The 23,861-nt window shown below is 45.7% G+C and overlaps 1 protein-coding gene across 1 annotated transcript in view; it reads right to left on the bottom strand.

Annotated features, from left to right (window-relative positions):
* TNC (tenascin C) overlaps nucleotides 1-23,861 on the bottom strand; it is a 76,995-nt gene that overhangs the window by 29,681 nt on the left and 23,453 nt on the right. The window contains exons 2-11 of the mRNA XM_054284016.1: nucleotides 20,903-21,495; nucleotides 18,735-19,955; nucleotides 17,215-17,478; nucleotides 16,103-16,218; nucleotides 15,866-16,022; nucleotides 15,025-15,294; nucleotides 13,809-13,994; nucleotides 12,976-13,065; nucleotides 11,953-12,216; nucleotides 1,377-1,649 (exon numbers count right to left, since the gene is read on the bottom strand). Of these exons, the coding sequence (XP_054139991.1) occupies nucleotides 1,377-1,649; nucleotides 11,953-12,216; nucleotides 12,976-13,065; nucleotides 13,809-13,994; nucleotides 15,025-15,294; nucleotides 15,866-16,022; nucleotides 16,103-16,218; nucleotides 17,215-17,478; nucleotides 18,735-19,955; nucleotides 20,903-21,365 (3,304 nt within the window). The 5' untranslated portion in view covers nucleotides 21,366-21,495. The remainder of the gene's footprint in view (nucleotides 1-1,376; nucleotides 1,650-11,952; nucleotides 12,217-12,975; nucleotides 13,066-13,808; nucleotides 13,995-15,024; nucleotides 15,295-15,865; nucleotides 16,023-16,102; nucleotides 16,219-17,214; nucleotides 17,479-18,734; nucleotides 19,956-20,902; nucleotides 21,496-23,861) is intronic.

Raw genomic sequence — 23,861 nt, 5'->3', positions numbered from 1 at the left:
GCAGACATCCCCACAGCGTTACAGGAAGGTTCAGATATTTGTTAACAATTGCAAGTCCCCAGAAGGGAAGATTTTGAAAAGCTGGCTGCTGAGCTTGACCCAGAAAGGGAAGGGAAAACCTCAGCAGGGCATTTTCTGCTGTTTTCAGGAGAGTAAAGGAAGGGAGCACATTGCATATTTAGGCAGGACACCCATGATGTGTTTCCTGCTCTGTCTCTTTGTCCAGCTCATTGCTCTGCTCTCCTTGGGCATCTGCTCCCAGCTCCTGGGGAGGACTCTCAAAGCTCAGCACTTTCCTGGGACACAGCACAGCCATTCCTGCCCAAGCCAGGCTGCTCTAGGCTCCACAGAAACAAGCAAGCTCTGCTGCACTTCATGCTTTAATTCTGATTCGTTCTCACAGGTGCTTTCATCCCTTTCTGGGCAGGGTACCATGTGCTGGCACCAGCCAGCTCTGGCTATCTCACAGAGACAGGAAGAGCAAAGGGCTGAGGCTGTTGCCCATAGGCAACAGAAATTGTCTGATTTTAATAATTTCTTGTAGAAATTATCTGAAGGAAAGGCCACTGGTGCCACTTTAATGCCAATTAATTCACACTGTTCGTTATAGTTATCATGACACCTGGGAGGATCAGAGAGCCACACAGCAGAGATGTAAACATACATTTATCTCTCATGGTCAAAGCCTGTGATAAGCTCTTATTTCAAACTGCTGAGTTTCACATGATGAGCCAGAAAATTATTTTGGGGCCCTTGATGAGCTTCATGCAAGCTCCTGATAGCACAGAGCTCACCTGCCTCCCTTCAGGCCAGTTTTGTGCCAGGGTAGTTCTGATGAATTTGCTTTTTTGCATTATATCTTTTTCAGGCCAGACTGTTTCATGATCTTAGATGGCTTAATGCACTTTATTAGTCCGATTAGGAATTAATTTGTGTCCTTTCCTATATGAGAACATATGGAAAGTTCTTGTCCTTGTCCTGAGTCTGAGTTTACTGAGTCTGAATTCACAGAGAATTTCAGAGGCAGCTTCTGAAGGGTAAAAACTGAGCAGTCTCAGGCTTTAATTATCTGGGCTGGTAGAGGAATTATTTTTATAACTATCAGGCAACCTGGCCTTTCCCAAGCAGGTACAACATCCAGATGGGTTTTGCTGTTAGTGTCAGCCAGGTAAGTGAGGAAAGGGAACAAAAAAAGGGGAAAGCAGGGAGGGAAGGGCTTCACCAGGGCACTGGGAAGCCTGACCATGAGGCATTTCCATGGCAGAGATGTTCAGCCAAGCTGTAAGGAGCTCATGCAAGGCTGTCCCAGCCAGCAGGACCTGCCCAGCACTCGCAGGGGCTCACATCTCTGTCACAAACAGCTGCAGGGAAGGTACCTGTGGTGGTCTCAAGAGAAATGGGCTTGCTCCTGTGGCCCCGAGCGAGCCCCTGCAGGGTGATGGTGTAAGGAGTGCTGGCCTTGAGGCCGGTGACATTGACAGAGCTCAGTGTCCCCGGCACTGTGACATTGCGGCTCTCCTCGGGGCTGCCAGCCTCCTGCACCTGCAGCACAAAGCTCTCAAAGGCCCCGTCTGCTGCTGTCCAGGTGAGCTGGAAGCCATCCCAGCCAGGCTGTGACACTGACAGCTCCCCCAGCTCGGGCTCCTCCTCTGGATAAGGACAGAGAGGCAAGCTGTTACTTGGGTTGCAGAGTGGGGCTGTGTCACAGACATCTTTTATGGAAAATCCTTTCCTTAGCATTTTTCCTCCTGAGAAGCTGGGAGGCCTCAGGAACAAAATATAAACATTGATTATCTGCTGCTGTGGAATGCAACAGGTGCATCTGTGATTGGTCTCATGTGGTTGTTTCTAATTAATGGCCAATCACAGCCCAGCTGGCTTGGACTCTCTGTCCGAGCCACAAACCTTTGTTATCATTCTTTGCTATTCTATTCTTAGCCAGCCTTCTGATGAAATCCTTTCTTCTATTCTTTTAGTATAGTTTTAATGTAATATATATCATAAAATAATAAATCAAGCCTTCTGAAACTTGGAGTCAGATCCTCATCTCTTCCCTCATCCAAGAACCCCTGTGAACACCGTCACAGGGCTGACGTTGGATTATTTCATGAGGTTCTGTCGGTTGATGTTGGATTTTTTAATGAGGGTCTGTGTTAAGGAATTTCACATTTAATCAGGGCCACAGAGATGCCCCCCCCCTCCCACATTTACATTATCAGCTGCCTCAGATAAGTTCAATAAAGTCTCTTTGGAGGCATGGCAAAATGAAACAGTGAGAGAAGAATGGTAATAATTAACAAATATTGGGAGGCTGCCCACAGAAAGCAGCTCACAGAGAATCTTACAGCTGTGAGTGCTTTATCAGCATTAATTAAACTCCCTATGAGATAAGTAGGTATTACTGTAACAACTTTACTCAGTCTGATACACTGAGTTGTGAAACTACTTCAGTGCCATTCTGAAGTAACTGTGTTGTAAAGGTAGGAAAGGGTATGGTTTAGAGTAGTTGGGATTCAGATATTTATGTTCAGATATTTATGTTTTTCAGATTCAGATATTTATGGGATTCAGATATTTATATTTTTAATTGCATCCACTTTAAGGATGCTGCTCATGCTTCCAAACTATTTCAGATACAAAACAACAAAGAAGAGAAAAATGCCTCCATGTCTGCATGCCTTTAATGGATTTATCTTCTTTTAGCATATCATTCTATCCACAAAACCTTTCTGTGGGTGGAGACAGGACATTCACAGTTACTGATATTAATCTAAAATCAAAATGTTCATTCACAGAAATTCAGATTCTCACAAACCCCCGCAGGGGTGGCCGAGGAAGCTGAGAGCCATCAGAGGTAACTCTGTTGTTAAATCTGAAAGCTGAGGGCATTTGCTCAGCAAGAATGGAAAGTTCTTTGCTACAAAGGGAATTCAACTGATTCCTTAACATTAACAGTCAGAGGGGAAAATGAGAGAGCACTGCCTGCTTTTTCTACCTGGAAACTCCTGTGTGCTCTATCACTGACCTGTGGCCTGTGCTGATTTTCAGCACCCTTCTGATTTATTTGAATTGTTGCACATAAGTGTTACAGTGAGAACAGAGTGTCTCTGAATAATCCCATTCTGCATGACTGAGAATTCATAGGAGATGCTGCATGCAGGGAAATGGATCTGATTTGTCAATTGTAGACTTCAACTTTATGCATATTGTAATACAGAAGTTAAGAGGGCCCTGGAATAAATGAAATTTAGGCTCAGCAGCATCACTCATATGGAGTTTCTCCCTGTAAAACCAGTGTGATTATTGCATGACTGCTCAAAGCCTCAGGCAGACAGCTGGGGCTGGATTTTCAGAGGTTGAGCACTCATAGATCATAATAACCTTCAGTGAAAGTCATTAACAAATCAGTAAATTGCTACTATCAGGAACAGAAGTTCTGTTGAGCTTTTCCCATCCTGTTTGAAGGAAAGAGATTGTTTATGACATTATGACAATGTTCAATAACAATAAAAGAAAATGCATTAATCCAGAGCTGTCTTCCCTTATCAGGAGCAGAAAGGTGATTCATTGAGGTAAAATATGAATTCTGTCAAAACAAGACTGTTATCTGGAAAAGAGAAAGCAGGACAGCAAGGGAACTGGTTGTATCAGAGATCACAATCTGTTGGTGGCAACAGAAACAAATAAAACAAATACATTTCCTTCAAATGAAAGTGAAACTAAAGTTACAGTGAAGTTAAATCTTTTAAATAGAAGCTTGGTTATAATAAGTAATGCAGGAACTATCACAGGTTGAAAGCAATTCTGATTTCTCTGAAAATGCTCAGTTTCATTCTCCTCCATGATGCAGAGCCCCTTTCCCTGCCATTTGTTGGTCATGCATGTCTGACAGAAAAGCAAACAACCTCTCATGCTCTCCAGGGACAAGGGGTTCTCCTGTGGAATCATGAACCAAACAGGGTTGCTGGGGTGCTCCAAAACCCTCAGCCATCCAGCACAGATGGCAAAGCAACCACAGCGCCATGGTAAAGATCAAGGGATGATGTTTCTTAAAAAAAAAAAACCCAAAAACCAAAACCAGAGAGAACAAACCATGGACAGGTGAGACTGTTCTGGCTCTGTGAACTAATCTTCGTGTCTCTACATAAGTAGTTTACCTCCTGTTGGGAATTTGGTTTTGAGGGCTGAACAAGTGCAGTCCTTAGATCCGGGCTCCCACCCTGGTGCTTTGGTCATTACTGAACTCACCTCTGTCACCTTGTGAAATTGATGGAACAGGGGTTCCATCAAGAGGTGGGAGTTTGAAAGGTCTCACAATCTTTTTTTCTCTCTGGCATCATCACTTCCATGCCAAACTCCTGCTGTGTTTGAGCATAATCCAGACAAGCACATGCAGCATCTCTCTGTTCCCACATCCCTTATCAGCAGCAGATGCATCCATGTCTCTCTTTGCATGCAATTTGAAAAGAGAGATTTGATGCTGCAGCACCTTCCATTGTCCATGCTGCACCACCCCAGGCTGTCCACAGCTGTAAGAGTTTCATCTCATGCAAAAGGAAGAATAAACCAGCCAAGAGGAAAAGCATCACTCACAAAGCCTAAAATCCATACCAAAGCCATATGGAAATGAAGTTCTGGGTTTTGAAGCAGAAAAGGAACAGGCGGCTGTGAATCCATGGGAAATGCCTGCAGCAGGTAGAGCTTCCAGGGACCAAGAGAGCTGGCATTGGATACTTCCACTGAGGTTAATCTGGAATTGTGTGCCAGCTGGGAGATTGGGAATTTCTGTTTCTCAAAGACTTCCCAGCAGAAACATTTCCTGTGTCCTGTTTAAAGTGGACAGGCCTTTTAGAGTGATAGGGAATTGATCAAATACCTCATCCTGTGCTGCCCAGGACAGGGTGGAACTGCTGGAAGCCCTGGGGGTTATATTAAGGCCATGAAGAGCCACAGTGATTCTGAGCTGGGTGAGTGAGGGGCAATAAAAGCAGAGCAGGAGACTCAGGGCTGGGGGATGTTAAATAACTGAGCAGGGTCGGTGCAGTGCTGGGAGGATCAAATGGTGTTTCTCTGAATGATTCTCCACGTGTAGTGGCCAGAAGTGCTAAAAAGTGCTAAAATTTCCTGATAATAAGCCGCCAAAAAACAGCTAACACCTACTCCAACACACTCTGTGGGCTGTGCATTAGGAGCCCTGAAAACAAAGCAAGCAGAGGAGTTCTCCTGGTTTTGGAGACTGAAACCAGGCCTGGAGCAAAGGGAGCAGCAGAACACACAGCCTGGTTCTCACAGAGCCACCCTGAGCAGCAAACAGAGAGGAGATGGAATGCTTCCAGCAGGGAGCTGGCACATCCTCAGCTGATGGAAATCAGTTCTCTTTGATTACTTCCAAAGAACTTTGCTCATTTACATCACATTGGAACCCTCAGTATCCAAACAGGTCCTTTGTCTTTCCTACACCCATCAGTGAATACTCCTGACACAAACCATGGAGGGAATTCATGCCAAAAATCACAAACACATCCAAACCCAGGCTGAGAAATCACAGCAGAAACAGGCTAAAGCTCCTCATATCCCACCAAAAACAGGCTTGGAAGAGTTATGCATTGTGATACATGCAGAATAAAGTGGAGAGGATGCACATTCTTGCCTAAAAACTAGGATAGAAAGAACTTAAAAAAATATTTCTTATAGAAAATCCAGGAATGGAAAGGGGAGACATGCTGAATGATCTGTGGATTTATCCTGTAGAACAGTCAGATTCTGGAAATCTGAGAACTGTGGAGGTCACAGCCAAAGAGTTTCTGATGCCGGGCACAAGGCACCAGGCAGGGGATTTCTCTGACATGCAGAATTATCTCCTCATTAGTGGGAAGCCTCATCATTTCACACCTCGGTGACTTCCTTGCTTTCATGCTCCACTTCCATTCAATAAGAGAGAGCAAGTCATCGAGCACCATCCATCAGCTCAGCACAAATATCTGCTCAGGATTCATTACATGTCTCCAAATTCACACATCCCTCACAAAGAAATACATCTTCAGAGGAGCAAAATCAATTAGAAATGTTTTCAAATGGATGCAGAAATGTTAGCTTGTAAATATTCTCTCAGGTTAACTACAGGTGTGGAAACATTGTTTTCTGCTCACCTCTGGGATGGAGAGAAGCCTGTGAGGCAAAGACTGATTTATATTTATATATAATATGAATATTTATATTTACATCTGGCATTAATAGTCATGATTTAGGTAAGAAATGCCTTTAATTCACCCCAGACATGATTTGAACAGGCTCTGCCTATGCTGCATCCTGGAGATAAGCGTATTTCCATCATACCAGCACAGCTACAATGCTCACCACTGCCATCATCCCCTCTTTCCCAGTAAACCCCTGTCAGAACTGTTATCTGCCTGCTCCAGGGCAGCTCGTGGAACAATGCAGGACGGTTTGGAACCATTCTGCAGCTCCCAGCTGCTTGTGCATCAGCAGGTGCCAAGCAGGTCTTTCCTGTTCTGGGAACAGGCAAAAAATTACAACATCAAGAGCAAGGGCACTTGTTTAGTCTAAAACTTGATAATTTAACAGGCACAGAGGTGGCTGGGCTTTGAGGGGCTGGTGTTTCAGATTGCAATGCAAGATGTTTTCCATTACCATCTGTATGGCAGATTACCTTTGTCAAGTGGGCAGTTTGCCTTATCTCTCTCTTTGAGTGACCACAATCACTCCTCCCTCGGGAGGGGACATTGCTGATAACAGACTATTGAATGTCACTGCATGGCTGATAAGAACTATAACATCCCGTTGGGAGATGCTCCGCCCAGAGGGAGGAGCCAAGCATTGCTACCCAGATATAATCCAGAGGTTTTGAGACACCAGCACGGCTTTCTCCACGGGATTCCCCAGAGGAACAGCAGCTGCCTCTCCTTCCACTGGATCTTCAGAGGAAGAATACATCCTTCTCTACAGATCCCCTTGCTCCAACAGAACCACCCCTGACACTGCAGGAGGGCTGCAGCCACAATTCCAATGGGACTGCCACCAACACCCTGACCCACAGGGTGTCAGGTTGGGTTCTGACTCTGTCAGTGTTGTTCTAGTGCACTGCATTGTTCATTTTATCATTTTATTTTTTTCTTTTCCCTATTAAAGAACTGTTATTCCTGCTCCCATATTTTTGCCTGAGAGCCCCTTAATTTAAAATTTATAGCAATTTGGAAGGGTGGGGAGGGTTTACATTCTCTATTTCAGGGGAGGCTCCTGCCTGCCTTAGCAGACTCCTGTCTTTCCAAACCAAAGCTGGGCTGTGCTGGGCTGGGCTTTGCTGGAAGGGTTTCTGCTGAAGACAAGAGTGGGCAGCTCAGTGGGGAGGAGAGAGGAGCAGTGCATCCCACAGGGACAACTACTCCTGGGAAATGAACCCTGAACTTTAAACTGAAGATGAAACATTCCAAAATACAAAGAGGCAACATAAAATTAGGGTGGCATTACCCTCCTGATGTACTGAGGGTGTGTGAGAGAACCCTGTGTAAGATCAGTCAAAGCTGGCCCCTCATTTTTCCTCATTTTCCCTGACCACCGCACATTTCTCCAGCATCCCTGCCTGTTCTAGCACAGCCACACAAGGATTTGGTGACTCCAATCTAGACGGAAAATGCAGCAGCAGTTCAAATATATTATAGAAAACCTGAGGGACCAACCACCTGTGTGAGATTTGAATCCAGAAATTTGCTGGATTCACAAGTGGATTTATTTTATTGTGCCAACCTTGGCAGCTACATGGCGGTTCCATGTACAGGTTGTCCCATGGAACATAGGGAATATAATTCTGAATATTACCTTGGACTTAATGACTCCACAAATGAATTTGTGGGTGAGAAAAAATAGTTTTCCTCTACCACAGATATTAACACTCATATATCCCACATAATTCATGTGTATCAGAGGAATATGTGGCTTTGTGTACAAACAAGCAAGAGATGGACAAATGAAAATGATATGAATACATGGAAAATACTCTGATACCACAGAAATATCAGTGTTCTTTGTTTAGCAGGCAGAATGCTGTAACAGATAATGGAAAATCTGGAAAACAATCAAACTGTAGAATAACAAGAACAGTGAGCTCAAACACTTGATTTAACAAGAGAGGGGCAGAAAAAACAGAGAGCTCTGGGAGCTTTGGGTGGGTGGGTGACAGCCAGAGAATGATTCACAGTGGTGAGATGAATGAACAGAGATAGAAGATGAAAAAGGAAACTGGATGGATAAAAACCATACACTCCTTCCCAGGCTGGAACACTTCTTACTGTCAGCTTAGGAAATAGCTCAATATCTCTTGGTAAAATCTCCAGGGTGAGCCTGGCCTGAATCTGTCTGTGGAGTGGTGTTGGCCTTTTGAGGAATTCCACTGGAATGTTTCTCTGGTGGTTTTACTAAAAAGGATACTTGTGACATTTCCCCAACCCCTTGGGATAGAGCAAGAAGTATTCTGTATTATTTCTTGCTTCTAAATCTGGGATTTTAAATTATTCTACAAGAGGAGCTCTCAGCCACTTTCCCAATCTCTTGATGACCTAGCAAGGTTTTCTTTTCAGCTCCCTTTGGCTAAAACACTTTCCCCTCTCTTAATCAGCTGATTAAACTGGGCTTGCAGTGCCTGTGCAACTCTGAATTTCATTAAGAAAACACTGCAGCACATCACAAGCCAGAAATACTCAGAAATGGAGTAGCTATTTCTAAAAACTGAACTCAGGCTCCAGGTGCTCTCAGAGGAGGAGCCAGCTGAACAAATGGACAATCTTCCCTGGCAAATTTAGTTTCCCAGTGCTCAGTGCTTTCCCATGGAGCTGGCTCACCTAATCATTCTTGCTGATGTTTCTTTGAGTTTGTATAAAAAAGGGTGGTGCAATCTGAGCCTTGGAGAAGCCAGGAGAGGAAGAGGGGCTGACGCACACCACGGACAAGGGCCTTTGGTAAACAGCATAAATCTTGTGGAAAACATTCAGCAGAATGGAAAAGTCACTTCTCCAAGCCATGCTCTGCTGTTCAAGCTCACTCCCAGAGGCAGGACAGTATCACATCCACGATCCATCAACAGTTGCTGCACAATCTGGGTCCTTCAGCAGAGGAATTTGAGCTTGGCTCTTGGTTTCTCACTCATTTATCTCCCCAGGCCTCTCATGCATTGCCTGATGTATTGGCATCCCTCCTGCTCCAGGCCCCACATTGTGCTCTGCAGGCAGGGCTCCAGGGGCAGAGCAGGACAGAACAAAGCTCAAAGCTGCAGCCTGAGTGCTGGGGATGTGCTCACCCTGCAGATGAGCTGCTCATCTGCTGGGACATGCTCAAGGCAAGGTCCCTCCAAGGACTAAAATGGCTCCTTTTCTTTAATTTCTGAGTCAAACCTTCATGCAGTGGCAGGTGGCACCCTCCTGACACCTTCACTAATAACAGAAAGGGGTTTCTTGTGGTAACTCAGCTTCCAGAGGAGCAGAGTGCTGCTCTCCAGCCCATGCCTAAAAACCAAACTATAAACCTCTCCAGCCTATAAACCAACACACCTTGGTTTATAGGAAGTGTTGGTTTGGAGGCTTCAATCCCAGCTCCCAGGGGTTCTCTGGGCAGGAAGGGCTCTGCTGTGACACTTCCATTACTCCAGCACAAAACTGCTGTGGATTCCTGTATTCCTGTATTCAGCACAAAACTGTTGTGGATTCCTGTATTTACACACCACAAGACTCTAAAGCTGTGTGGTCTGTTCCCCTCAGGACCACAAGGTCCCTCATGGAATTCTCCTGCATTCCTGATGCCTCTGGAGCACAAAAAGCCTCATTTCAGGGAGCTCCTCTGGGTCAGGACTCAATGCTTACATTAGGGTTACACTACCTATGGAGCTACAAGAGACAAACAAGCAAATGGAAGTGTGAAATATTCAGTGTTTCCTTTTCAGCAAAATTTAGTAAACTTCACTCTGTAATTTTTGCCATCCCTTGAGTGCAGGATCAGGAATATTAGTTAAAAAATACTTTGTCACCTGAGCTGCACTTCATCCCTGTGAAGGGACAGAGGCAACGGAGGCTTCCATCCTGCATTATGTATTTTGTGATGTGTCCTTTGCTAGAGGTTCACGAGTTCTGAATGTTTCAGCTTGCCTCCACAAGAGAGGGCAAAACAGGATTGTTTGGCTTCAGCCTGAGGACTTGGGACCTCCCAAGTGCTGGAACATAAAGAGGAAGATAAAGAGGAGTGTCTTGAGGGTAGATGGAAAAGCAAACTGAAGAGACCACTTATCTTCCAGAGAATTTCTGCTCCCTGTGCTCTGTGTTTGGATTTGTCCATTCCTGCTCAGCAGAAAGGTCACAGAGCCAGGTTATGTCAACTGCTCCTCCCTGGAGCCCACTGCAGAGCCCTCTCTGTTTACTGCTGCTCTGAGAAAAGACATAAAACAAATACAGCAGCCAGACGAAGGTATTTCTAAAGAAAAAAAAATAAATAAATAAAAGGCGAATCAGGAAAAAGAAGCCACCTTGTGAAGCTTTGGAAGCTGGTGTTGCAAAGACCAGGCTGTGAGATTCCACAGCACATTGTTTCTGCCTCTTCACCATCTCTGCAGACTTCCTTCAAACCTCTCAGTCTTCCAACAGAGAAAGTTGGAAAATTGAATTCTGCTCACTCCTGCCACACAAACCTACATCTTCCTTTTTTCTGTATGTGCCTCAAAGCTTCTTAATTTTTCCCTGCACTGGATATAGGCCTGATTTAGGCACCAAATAACTCATTCAGGACTGATGTTTTCCAGACCATGTAGCTCTCTGATGGATTGCTGTCTCTATAAAGCATTCAGAGGTTGTGCTGGCATGAGCACTGCCAGGAAATATGAACCCAGCTTTGATCTGTGTAAATTATTAAGTGAAGCTGTGTAATTATTAATTTGTAAAATCCACACTGTCTAACATGTGCTCACCTCACAGATGGTCACTGGGAAGAAAAGGATAAACACCTTGGTGTCTGCTAAGGACAATAACTGTAGCCCAGCTGATTGTGATTTCACCATCTCTGCTTGCTTAGAGCAGATTGAGGCTTTGCCTCACAGGATTTAGGCTGAGAAACCTAAAGATTCAGGACTTATTTGTGTTCTATACTGAGATATAATTCTCTATGCAACAAACCTTGGCTCAAAATGTTTCCCAAAGGATAAAACCTTGTTCAGTAAGTCATCTGATAGTGGTCAGTGGGAGTGGTTTGCACAAATGGAGATGGCAGAAACAGGCAAATATGAGTCACAGTACCCAGCAGAAATGGTGGCTTGGACCAGATTGGGGCAAAAACCTTTTCCAGTTTTGGATGAGAAAACTGAAATAGGAAACATCAGAGCCCCACTGGCCCTGCTGAGGGATGATGGCCTGCTGTGAAGAGAATAAATTAGGCAGGAACAAACCAAGTTAAACACATTCTGCTTGCTCTTCCTCTTAGGTTTTTGGCTGTAGAAAGCAAAACATGTTAGAAGACATGATGTACAAAAATACCCAGCCTGGCCTAAAAGAGAGAATGAGTTCTGCATCCATGCAGGACCAGTAGATGAGCTCTTTGTGAGGCCTCTCAAAGGATGGGCAAGAAATCATTGTAAACATGGAGGTGAGGGAGCAGCAGGGAGGGAAACAGGGAGGGACACACAGAGATGGATTTAGCACCAGTGAATCCCACCCCCAGCACATGAAAATCCCTCTTGAGCTTGGGATGTGAAGCCACTTCCACAGAACTGCTCGGAATTAGGGGAACCGGTTCGTTGGTTTCAGGGATGTGAAATGGTTTCATATCTTCTGCTGGCTGGTAAACTCATCTATCCTTCACTCTCTCATGCTGGCAGAGCTCTGCAGGAGGTTCCCTAGATATGGATTAGGAAATCAGGTGCAGTTATCCCTGGGATGGTGACCACCAGCAGCTGTTACTCACCCGTGGAGCCCTTGACAGTGGTGGGTTTGCTCTTGTGCCGTCCCTTCTCTGCCAGCAGGCTGATGGTGTACTCGGTGCCTGGCTCCAGCCCCCGCAGCAGGAAGGAGCTGCTGTCCACTGGGATCTCCACCTCGCTCTTCTTCCCCGAGGGACTGGTGTAAACCAGGCGGTAGTGGTCAAACTTGGCCACAGGCCTTCTCCAGCGCAGGGACAGGGTGGTCTCAGTGGGCTCGCTGACTTCCAGGTCCTTGGGGTTATCAAGGTCTGCAAGTGAAAAACAAGCAAAGTTGAGGTGTCTCTGAAGTGCTCTGAGAGATTTTTTCAGGCATCTGTAGGGGAATATCTGTAGGAGTGTCTGTGGGTAGGACGGTTGGGATGGATGGAGACGAGAGATCTCTGGAGCCAGGTCTGGGAACTTGGGGTTTATTGCAAAGGGCCTGGGTGCAGGGCCCTGCTGGGAGCTGCCAGCCACAGCTCAGAGCAGGAATGAGAGAAGAGAGGGGGAGAGAGGATGAGAGAGAGAGGGTAAGAGGGTAAGAGAGCGAGGTTCCCGTTACAATACAATGAATCTTCTTTGTGTTGAATATTCTAATTCTCACTAACCAATCTAGTACAAGGTACAAATCCTACAGCATTTACATACAGCCTATAAGAATCAGTACATTACCATACTGTGTTACATTTTAAACCCTAAAAACTCCTCTTTGGGCCCCTTCTACCAAGCTGTAGGGTCTGCTCTGACCCTTGGGCCTTGGCCAGAGTGATCAGTGCAAGTATTATTATCATTAAGGAGCTCACCTGGAGATGAAACTCACAGAACATTAAGAGGAACAGGAAAAAGAAATGAGATTCAGATTCAGAGGTCATGACCTTTGTTGGATTTTTTTGTTTTCCTTGAGGGAAAAAGTATCACAATGAACTCAAGAACTTTCTAAAATATCTCTTCCAGCATCTCTTAGAAATGGAAGAGTGGCTCCACCACAGGTGCCTCCTCCAGAGCTGTAATGGGACCAGGACACTCACCAGTACCAGCATTGATGGTAGCAGGAGCACTTTCCCTGTCGTTCCTCACTGCTGTCACTCCAATGCCATATTCAGTTCCAGGCCTCAAACCTGTGAGGTGAGGAGAAGAAATGTGAGTCCATGGAATATACCTGCAGGCATTGGAATAAGGAAGGCTGAATGGATGCAGAGTGAGAGATCTGCTTTCCTCTATGCAGACAATTGAGGTTTCTGTTGACCCTCTAGCTGACAAGCTGCAGACTGGCACCAGTGAATCCCACCCCTAGCACATGAAAATGCCTCTTGAGCTCAGGATGTGAAGGCACTTCCACAGAACTGCTTGGAATTAGGGGAACTGATTAGTTGGATTCAGGGCGCATGTGGAAGTGAAATGGCTTCATGTCTTCTGCTGGCTGGTAAATCCATTTCACATGGCTTTCAATTCAGTTTGGTCTACTAAATTATAGAATCATGGAATAGTTTGAGTTGGAAGGGACATTAACGATCATCTTGTTCCACCCCCTGCCATTGCAGGGACACCTCCCACTGTCCCAGGCTGCTCCCAGCCCTGTCCAGCCTGGCCTTGGGCACTGCCAGGGATCCAGGGGCAGCCACAGCTGCTCTGGGCACCCTGTGCCAGGGCCTGCCCACCCTCACAGGGAACAATTCCTTCCTAATATCCCATCTAATTTCAAATTTGTAACCTCTTGTCCCAAAACAATGTGCTTGAGATCACTCAAAACTTGTTTGTACCTCTAATGTATGGTGACCACAAGCACATTTAATTCTCCATGTCCATGCCCTGGGGTGACAAAAACAATGTGACACTAATGACAATCTCTCCATCCCCCTACCTGTGAGTGTAGCTCTGGTTGTGGCCTGGCTGCCCTTGGGCACTGTGATCTCCACGTGGTCCCCACCAGAGATGGGGGCGAACTTGATTCGGTAATTATCGACGTTGGCGTGGCTGTTCTTCCACTCCAGGGTGATGCTGCTGTCAGTCTGAGACACCCTCTTCAGGTTCCTTGGAGCATCCAGGTCTGGAATCAACCAAGCAATAAATAAATAATTGGGAATATTTCTCTTCTGACAGCAGTCTCTTGTGACAGTGCTTTTTAGAAGGTGAAATGACCCGTAAAGCTTCCTCTCATATGATCCTGTGATGTCTTAACTACAAAAATCAAAGGTTTTCTAGCATGACAAGTGAGTTCATCAGCTTCAGTTCAAGAAATTTAACTTCTATCTCCTGAGACAAAAATAATATTTTCACTTGTAATAATTAGTTTTTACTATAAAATGGGTTTGTGGAAAAACATACTTGGATGAAAACAGTTTTCCTTTACAAAAATCTCAGCTTTCAAAAGGAAAGAAGAGCAAAGAACTGGTCATATCTAGAATTTCTGTTCAGTAACATCTTGCATTCATGGCTGGAAGGAACTCTAAGTCTCAAAAAAAGGTGAATATTATGGAGAAATTCTATGAGCTTTCATTTTTCTCACCTACAGTAGCCTCAAATCCTGTTCCAAAATAACAACTGTGTTTAAGGATGAAAAGGGATGTAATTCACAGCTCTCTTAATGCATCAAGCCTTGATAACCTGCTAAAGGACCCACACTTTCCAAAAACATTCCCAGAATCACTGAGGAGCACAGTAAATTTATAAAAGAATGGCAGGAAATATTTGCAGAACTGAAGAAGAAAAAAAACCCCGTTCTCTGCTTCTAAACTAATTAGGCAAAGAGAAATAAGATGTAACAGGAACTACAGAAGATATTTAGCTCATTGGACAGACAAATGATTCAGAGGAATTTGGTTTTTGAAACAGGGATTTAGGGTAAAAGACACAATAACCTAGTTCCCATTTTAAAAATACATTTAGATTCTTGTGGGAGGGTCTAAATATTTTGGTGAGCCAACAAAGCATAAAAGGCACAGGAAATTGTTCTCTACTTCCATGTACCTCTAAAACTGGGCTGGTTTTGTGTTGATCAGTAACTGCCAACTCCAGCAACAATACACAAACAGCACAGGAGGATGGGTGGTCCCTGTGGCACCTTCCCAGCCCCTCACCTGTGACAAAGATTTCCTTCACAGGGTCGCTCTCCATGTCCCCTCGACGAGACACCAGCGTCACCTCGTACTCTGTGTGCGGCCTCAGGTTGCCAATGGAGTATTGGTTCTCATCTTCAGAGAGGTCAATGGTTGTCCTGTCCCCTGGAATGTCCTTGGGGCCATAAGTGAGCTCTACACCTTCAACTTCAGCCAAGGGTTTGGACCATGTGATGAGAGCCGTGGTGTCGGTGACGTCTCTGGCCTCCACCTGGCTGGGGGCATCAAGCTCTGTTACCAAGCAAAAGAGAAAGGAGAAGGGGCTTTAAAAATGAATATTGCCATGAAAAACACCCATATTCTTATGCTTTTAATTGATGATTCGAAACAAAGTTTAAATTAGTATCCTCATTTACACTCTTCCTTTGGTTCCTGTAGTTTTGGACTCCAGATGGAATCAATCCATCAGAAGCAAATCCATCAAAACTCCTTCAACCCAGGAGATGCCAAAAGAAAGAGAAGCAGGAACCCTGAGAGCTTCCTCACCTTCATACGCTTTTCATGCAAATATCACCAGGATAACACAAATTCTAGCAAGGAATTCTAGTTCCTGCTGATGTACATCTTGAAAAAGGGATAAAAGTGCATGCTAAGCTGGACAAAAATTTCCCTTCTGCTTCAAACAGGTAAAGTGGAGAGGAATTATTTTTTCCTCACTTATTCATTAGCAGCTCCACTATCTCTTTCCCCTGCTATTAACTCACAGTGTAGAGCTTGAATTTCTCTTTGTTTACAAACCCCCAAACAGCAGATGTTTTGTTGGTGGCCAACTAAACCCAGACCAAACACAGGTTGTGCTTACTTGTGGTGATGACTTTGGACAGTCCTGGTCCTCTGGTGTTGTTCTTCACTATATGGATGGACACATTGTACTGCTGCCCAGGTGCCAAACCTGGCTGCATGTAGGATGTCTCTGGCCTTTTCAAGCTGCTGGTTATGTCACCATTATCATCCTTTTTCTGGAACACATGAGACAATCAGTGAGTACAGACATAAAAATACAAGATTTTTCATTCTAAACGTGAAACTGCTTACTCACCATATTACGGAAGACCAGCTCCCAGCCATCAAAAGAAAAGTTCAGAGGGTCCCACTCCACCTGGACGGACGTTTCCCGAACAGATTTGAACCTCAGACCTTCTGGAGCAGGCAGATCTGTGGCAGAAGAAAGGGATATTCTCACATTAGTGTCAAATTCCCATAACTAGGGCACTGGGGTGGGACATCTTTCCACTTCTAGAAATATCTGTCAGGTGGGGATCTGCAGATGAGGTGGTTAAACTCTTCTCAGATCCTGTTATTGTGGCTTTGGAGAGACTTTCCTGAACTGGTTAAATGTCACCTTAGAATAAAAGAATTTTACCCTCAAATTCTCTTTTTTGTGCCCTCTTGAAAGAAGCCTGGTGTTAACTTTGGAAGTCAGGAGGGCTGAATCCTGCCCCAGCTCTCCAGAAATGAGCTCAGTGACAGAAGTCAAAGAGCACATTTTGATATTGGGATGTTTAGATATGACAGTGATGTGCACAAAACAAAAAGAAGATGAACAACAGAAGTACAGCCAGGCAGATAAAAGTTAAGATGTAGTAAATCACAGCAAAGATGCAAGACAAATATAACCTCTACTTTAGCCAAAATAGTTTGAATTCGAGCATTTTCATATTGCTCTTTTATATGCTGTTACATTTTTAATTTTTTTCTCAGGAAGAATTACCAGAGTTTTTTAAATGAACATTACAGTAAAGAAATGCACATTATAATAAAGAAATGTGCATTTTTATAAAGAAGCCAAGGTTCTTAATTCATAAAGGCACCATATTGGGAGACACTGAGAGCCGAAGAGCTTGTGAATTCTGCTTCTAACACAATTCCTGATATTGGAAAAAAATAGAAAATGGAAGTACAGAAAGCTGTTTTTTCCAGGCCAACATTTGAATTGGAAGTAGAAAATACAAAAGAAATGATATCCCAAAAATGGATTGTAAATCAATACATCTGAACTGAAAATAAAAAATGCAGAAAAAATACCCCCAAGAAAGGGATGCAAGCCAACACATACAAAGTGAAAACAGAAAATACAAAATAAGCAACACCCCAAAAGAGGGATTCAAATGGAGTAGACAAAAGGATGAATACAGGGAACATTAAACTCACATGTGGCTACCCTGGCGCTGACTGGAATACTCTTCTTGTTTTTCAGGATTGCAAAGACACGGATGAAGTACTCCACCCCTGGCTCCAGCTCGTGGATGGTGGCAGCTGTGTGGTTTCCTGGCACGGTGAACTGCATGTCCAAGCCCCCGCTGCTGGTGGGGACGTAGGTGACGAGGTACTCGTTGACGAGGTTCTCGTGCTTCCACTCCAGATTGACAGTTTTATCTGTCACGTTGGTCACAGTCAGCTCAGTTGGAGGAGACACTGGGAATGGGAGAAAAAAAAAAAAAGCCCAGCCAAGTTATAAGAAGTTCTCAAGGCTCAGGAAATAATGACTTGCCCAGTTTCACATTTTCCCAGGAGCGGTTCCTAAGGCTCATCTCACACGCAGGGAATGGGGAAGGCATGTCCCACAAATTAGCTGCTGAGGAAAGGAATGCTCAGCTGATGGAGACTACAGACATTTCCAGAAGCCAATTTCTGCTCTCACACTTGCACACAACCTCTGGCTGACTGTGTTCCAGCTGCTCCTCTCATGGCTGCAGCACAAGAGTGCTATAGCTGGGTCCCGAGGGGTTCAGATGTTTAATTCAACTGCCAGCAGCATGTGATTGTAGAGCTAGAAGTCCTGGGATTTGCACAGATTTTCCAAAGTCAAATAAAACATTATTTGAGTAAATACTTGCAATAGATCTGCCTGTGCAAGATCACAAAGTGGGGTTTAGGCACCTTCCAGGAGGAGGAGATGAACGATGGGAATTTCTTTTAAAGGGTATTCATTGTCTTTTATAGTGCTCCCAACCCAAAGTACTCTTTCATTACCAAAATTTAGTCTCACAATTTCTCCCCCAGGATCTACTAAAGAAAACGACCTCATTTATGGTGTATAGCTTGTCATTATCACACTGCCAAAATTTTCTATCAATTTCCATAGAGTCGCTGGTCCTGGGAAACCAAGCATGTGACTTTATAGCTAAGTTTTCACTCCAGCTGATCTCACAATTTTCCTGTAAGCTTCTGTGAGATCTAAGATACACACATCCATATACATATGTATTGTGCATTTATATATATATGTATGAATACATACACACATGTGGAGAAGACTCTGGACCATTTCCCTTTTCTTCTTAGCTAGAGCAGCTTCCTTCAGCTTTTTTTCCTGGCATCAAGAGGTACTGTGAGAACCTGGAGGCTCATGGTGACAAATCCCAGCTAGTGCTGTCTACAGCACCAATGACATTGTGATGGGAGCAGAAATGGAGGTGACAAAGGCATTGCAACACCATCAGCAGCCTGTTGTATTAGTGACCATCAAAAGCCACCAGAAACCACTACACTACTTATCCCTGATATTTCAGGATGCCAAGAGTTACTGGTGTTGCTGTATCCCTGATCCTGCTGTTTGGACCATGTTGAAAAAGCACCAACAAGGCCCAGCTCTATGGAAAACCTTCACGAAGCATCCAAGGCTGTTGGCTGGCCCAAGGGGAAGCTGTTCAGAGGGACACTGCACCTACCATCAGAGCAATCGTCCCCGATGTAGCCATCCTCGCAGACACAGCGCCCGTCCACGCAGCGCCCCGCGTTGTTGCAGTCGTTGGGGCAGGAGCGCTCCCGGCAGTCCTCGCCCACGAAGCCCTCATCGCACACGCAGCGCCCGTTGATGCAGCGCCCATGCCCGTGGCAATCGTTGGGGCAGGAGAGCTCACCACAGTCTTCCCCTGTGAAGCCATTATCACACTCACAGCGCCCCTCCACGCAGCGCCCGCGGTTGTGGCAGTCATTGGGGCACCGCAGCTCCCCGCAGTCCTCGCCCGTGTACCCCTCATCGCACACGCACTGCCCGTTGACACACAGCCCGCGGTTGTGGCAGTCGTTGGGACACCGCAGCTGGCCGCAGTCATCCCCAGTGAAGCCCTCATGGCACACGCACTGCCCGTTCTCACAGCGCCCGCGGTTGTGGCAGTCATTGGGGCAGCGCAGCTCCCCGCAGTCCTCCCCGATGAACCCCTCGTGGCACACGCATTGCCCGTTCTCGCAGCGCCCGCGGTTGTGGCAGTCATTGGGGCACCGCAGCTCCGCGCAGTCCTCACCCAGGTACCCCTCGTGGCACACGCAGCGCCCGCCCACGCAACGCCCGCGGTTGTGGCAGTCGTTGGGGCACCTCCTCTCACTGCAGTCATCGCCCACAAAGCCCTCGTGGCACACGCACAGCCCGTTCTCGCAGCGCCCATTGCCGTTGCAGTCGTTGGGGCAGGTGAGCTCGCCGCAGTCCTCACCGGTGAAGCCCTCCTCGCAGAAGCAGGTGCCGTTAACGCAGCGCCCGCGGTCGAAGCAGTCGTTGGGGCAGATGAGCTCGCTGCAGTCCTCGCCGGTGTAGCCCTCATCACACACACACTCGCTGTCCACACAGCGCCCACGGCCGTGGCAGTTGTGGGGGCACAGGGGCACGCTGCAGTCGTCACCCACAAAGCCCTCGTGGCACAGGCACTGCCCACCCACGCAGCGCCCGTGGGCACCGCAGCCCTGGGGGCAGAGCTCCTGGCTGCAGTCTGGGCCTGTGTAGCCCTCGAAGCACACGCACAGCCCGTCCACGCACTTGCCCTGGTCGTTACAGTCGTTGGGACATGAGGGCTGGCTGCAGTTGGGGCCCTTCCAGCCGGGCTCGCAGATGCAGCCGCAGATGTCGATGCTGTAGTTGCCATGCCCGCTGCAGTAGGGTGTGGTGTCCAGGCGACCTGTACCAACGAGCCCAAAGTTCATTAATCCCCATGGCACTAGAATGCCGTAGGCCAGCGTGACACTTATGACCCAAAAGGGCTCTGATTTTCTAGTTCCCTACAGGATATAAGTTTTTAAAGTTTTTAAATGAGAATCTCTTTCTTTCTCCAGCTAGATTTACTTTACCAGGAAAGCTCTAATTTGCTCTAATGCCAGGGAAGATCCCCTGCCAGCCACTTGGTAATTGAGCATGCTGGATTCCTCCTCCCTTCTCAAAATCCTCTCCCACTCACTGAGAAGCTTTCCTGACTGCTTCATTAGGGCATGCAAAATAGAACATCATTCATCCATTCACCCCAGAACACAAAAGTCAGGCAGCACATTGTGTCATCAGCTGTATCAGCAGCCAGGAGGCTGCTCTGAGCTCAAAGGGACACATCATTCTGAAGAAGACTTGTATTCCTTTTCTTATATGACCAACTCCTTCCCTCAACTTAAAAATCAACCAGACAGACACATTTTTCCCTCTTCTATAACTATTTGTGCTCGTCTATTGCCTTATGTCCTGCTGTATTTTTATTGGTCTCTACTAAAGAAAACTTGGAAGCAAAAATGGTTACATTGGCAGCTTCCTCAAGGGGACAAAAAGTGGAGCCAAGAGCTTGGACTGTGAGTTTTAATCTTAACTCCGACACGGATTTACCATGTCCAAGTGCTGTCCATGCTCAATGCCACATCTACAAAGGGTCCCAGGCCAGCTCCTGACCCACAGATCCATAAAGCCGTGGAACTGTGAATGAATGTACCTTGCATGCTGGCCAAACATGTTCCCAGTTTTGATTACGTTTCAAATTTAAGGGGTCGACTTGTGCTTATTCTTGAAAGAGATTGGAGTATCACTCTAAACAATATCTACAGCCAGCACAAGAATTTCCCCCAGGAGCAGCTCCCCAGACTGCCTTACCTTCTGCTGCCTGGGAATTGGGACAGCATCCAGCCCCGCTGGCACACTGCTCCCGCAGGGAGGAGACCAGCCCCTCCAGCTCCTCGAGTCTGCTCAGCAGATCCTTAATGTCTGGGGCAGCTGCACAGCCACAGGCCCGCCGGGGAATGTTAATCCTGTGTGTGAAGACAATCTGGTTGCCCTCGTTTACCGTGTGCTCCTCATAGTTCTTGACGGGCTCAATTTCTGCCTTCAGGTCAGCGTCACCGCTCGCCGAGTCCAGGTCCACAGAGCAGAGGGAGCCAACGGGCAGCTTAATGTTGTAGACGTGGTTGAAAACCACAGGCTGGTTTTCCTCTGGCAAGGTCACGTTCAGCCCAGTCTCCCTCTTCTGCCGGATAATTCTCTTGATGAGTCCCCCAGTGATGTGCTGGGACAGCAAAGCGAGGATGGCACAGGCCAAGACCCAGCTGGGGAGTCCCATTGTGGTGCCCGGTTTCCTTTTGAGGCTGAGAGAATTTTAGTTCTGCTTGGCCGTTGTAATCTGCAGCAGAAATTGGAAAGCCAGGCCAAACCAAGCTGGAGATCTTTTTCTTTCCTGGTGTGTTTGTTCCCTAAAAGAAGAAAACAGTGTAAGGGATTAACAGCACAAACCAAGCTGGAGATCCTTTTCTTTCCTGGTGTTTGTTCCCTAGAAGAAGAAGGAACAGTGTAAGGGATTAACAGCAGCTACACCACCCAGCGAAGGTGTGACAGTGCTCGTGTGCTGCATCCTCAGAGAACAACACATTTGGTTCTACAACACATTTAGATTTTACACAGCTGAACTCCAGATTTAATTCAAATTGATAATGCACAGTACAGTAATACTAATTTAAATGCTTATTTATTTTGTTCTTTACCTTTCTTTTGTGTTTTGCTTCCACTTGTTATTTTTTGTCTAGTATTAAACACGTGCAAATTCATTCCAGTGTTTTAGCACTTCAACTATTTTAGGTTTTTTATTTTACATCAGAATGTTGAATTTCTGCCACAGGACCATCACACTTCACTGCTGAGCTTGCTCTGATGTGTAACAACAGTCATTTTCCAGGATCTCAGTGTGATTCTGAAGGAAATCCCACCAGATATGAAGAAAGCTGCTGTTATTTCCAGGTTAGAGCTAATACTGTGAGTTGTAGAAAGTTTAACTGCCTCAAGCAGAAGACTGGGGCCAAGATGCCTGCTGAGTTTCAGCTCAACTGAAAACAGAGGTAGATGAAATAAATATGTGTTCGGTTATGATTTAACCAATGCTAAATTCTGTATTTCGTTCATCCCTCCACTGCCGGAAGGCTGCTCAAGTTTGGACCACGTAAGAAACTTGAGACATTGTCAAAAAGTGCATCAACACCACCAAGATCATTCCATCCCTTCTCTAGAGGTTTTAACTGCAAGATTGCTGTGGAATCTGAACTCCAGGGCTTGTAGCTCCATAGTAAGTTCCCCTATGTGATGATTTATCAAGAACATGAAGATAAGTGGAACTCTCTACAGGTTCTGGTGCCAGTGCTTGTACCACAAGGATATTATAGTATAAAAGTAGTGAGACACAAGAGAAGCAGACTCCAACAAGAGAGACAGCAATAAAACTACATGTGTAAAAATGACATTTTAGCAGCCAGTATCCCTTTCCATCAGGCAGCATTTCCCACTGCCTGATCTTTCCTCAGCTACAGCACAATAACTCGTGTACAGTTACAAGCACCTGGCTGGGCTCTACAGCTCCTCCTGAAACTCATTCCTTTCAATTAGCTCCACTATTTCCCCTTCCTCCTCAGTCTGTGCCTGTTCCTTTTCAGTGGAGTGAGCCAGGGGAGTGCAAAGACATCCATTGACTTCCATGCAGGATCAGCCCCTCAGCATGTAGAGCGAGGAGCCAGAGCAGTAATGGACTGCCTGAACAAGCACACCTAATAAATGTCATCTCAGCATTTGTTTTCCTTCCCTCTCCCAGAAGAGCTTGGCTTAATGGTTAGATCAGTGACTGTGCTTTCAGTGGTTGCAAGCTATGAAATGCCAGTAATGGAGGAAACAGCAATTTATTCTCTAAACATCATGGTTTTGATGCTAATTTATTTGTCAGATGAGAGACCAGCCTCTTCCACCCTTCTGATTCCCCCAAAGTGATGGGACTGTTTTCCCATGCTATCCCAGCTGCTTTTGTGAGGGAATGACAATAACACATCAGACACTTCACTGGAGTTTAGTGGGTTTAGTAGGGAATGGGCAAACTTCACCCCTTTTTACTGGGGAATAAATCAGAAGTAAACAAGCAGCAAGGAAAGTTTTTTCCTTGTTACGGAAACCCATTCAGCTTTAAGGCATTTCTAACACTTACCCCATTTGCTCAAATATTTCTGCAAGCCCTGCCTGCACCAGAACAGATCACAAAGTTATTAATATAGAATAACAGAGACAGACATGGCCCAGGTCTCATTTCTGACTCAATCCCTAAACTGTGTTGCCAGTTCATGAAATGTGTTCAGGACTGTATTTGAAGTGGGATTTTAGTCTTGAGCACTCCCACTAGGGCTTTGCAAAGTGCTTCCCATACAATCCCCTGTGCTGCAATGCACTTTTTGCCCCAGGACAAGATCACACAGCTAAAACTGGTGCCTGACCCTCAAGTAGTCACTAAAGGGACAGGCTGCTGGACAGATGGATCACCAATGGAAAATGGAACAAACTGGAGGCAGCTCTGCATATCATTCTCACTGAATTTTAGTGAAAGTTGAGCATCCATTTCCTTATGGCTTCTGGAAATCCCAACCAACAGGAATACGGGCCCTGCCCAAACCAAGGAAATTGCACTTTTTTTCTGCTGACAAATCACTTAATCATGGCACAAATTGTAATTTCTTTAATATGCCTGGAAAATGACAAACCTGCTCTGGCACTGTCACTGTCACTGTCACTGTCATCTTCACCACTGGTGAAA

Source organism: Melozone crissalis, unplaced genomic scaffold, assembly GCF_028551555.1.
Source record: "Melozone crissalis strain CALT ecotype California unplaced genomic scaffold, PUWL_Pcris_2 ptg000041l_1, whole genome shotgun sequence".
Classification (NCBI taxonomy): Eukaryota; Metazoa; Chordata; class Aves; order Passeriformes; family Passerellidae; genus Melozone; species Melozone crissalis.
The sequence above is the reverse complement of the archived record's forward strand: the minus strand, read 5'-3'. Positions and strand labels throughout refer to the sequence as shown.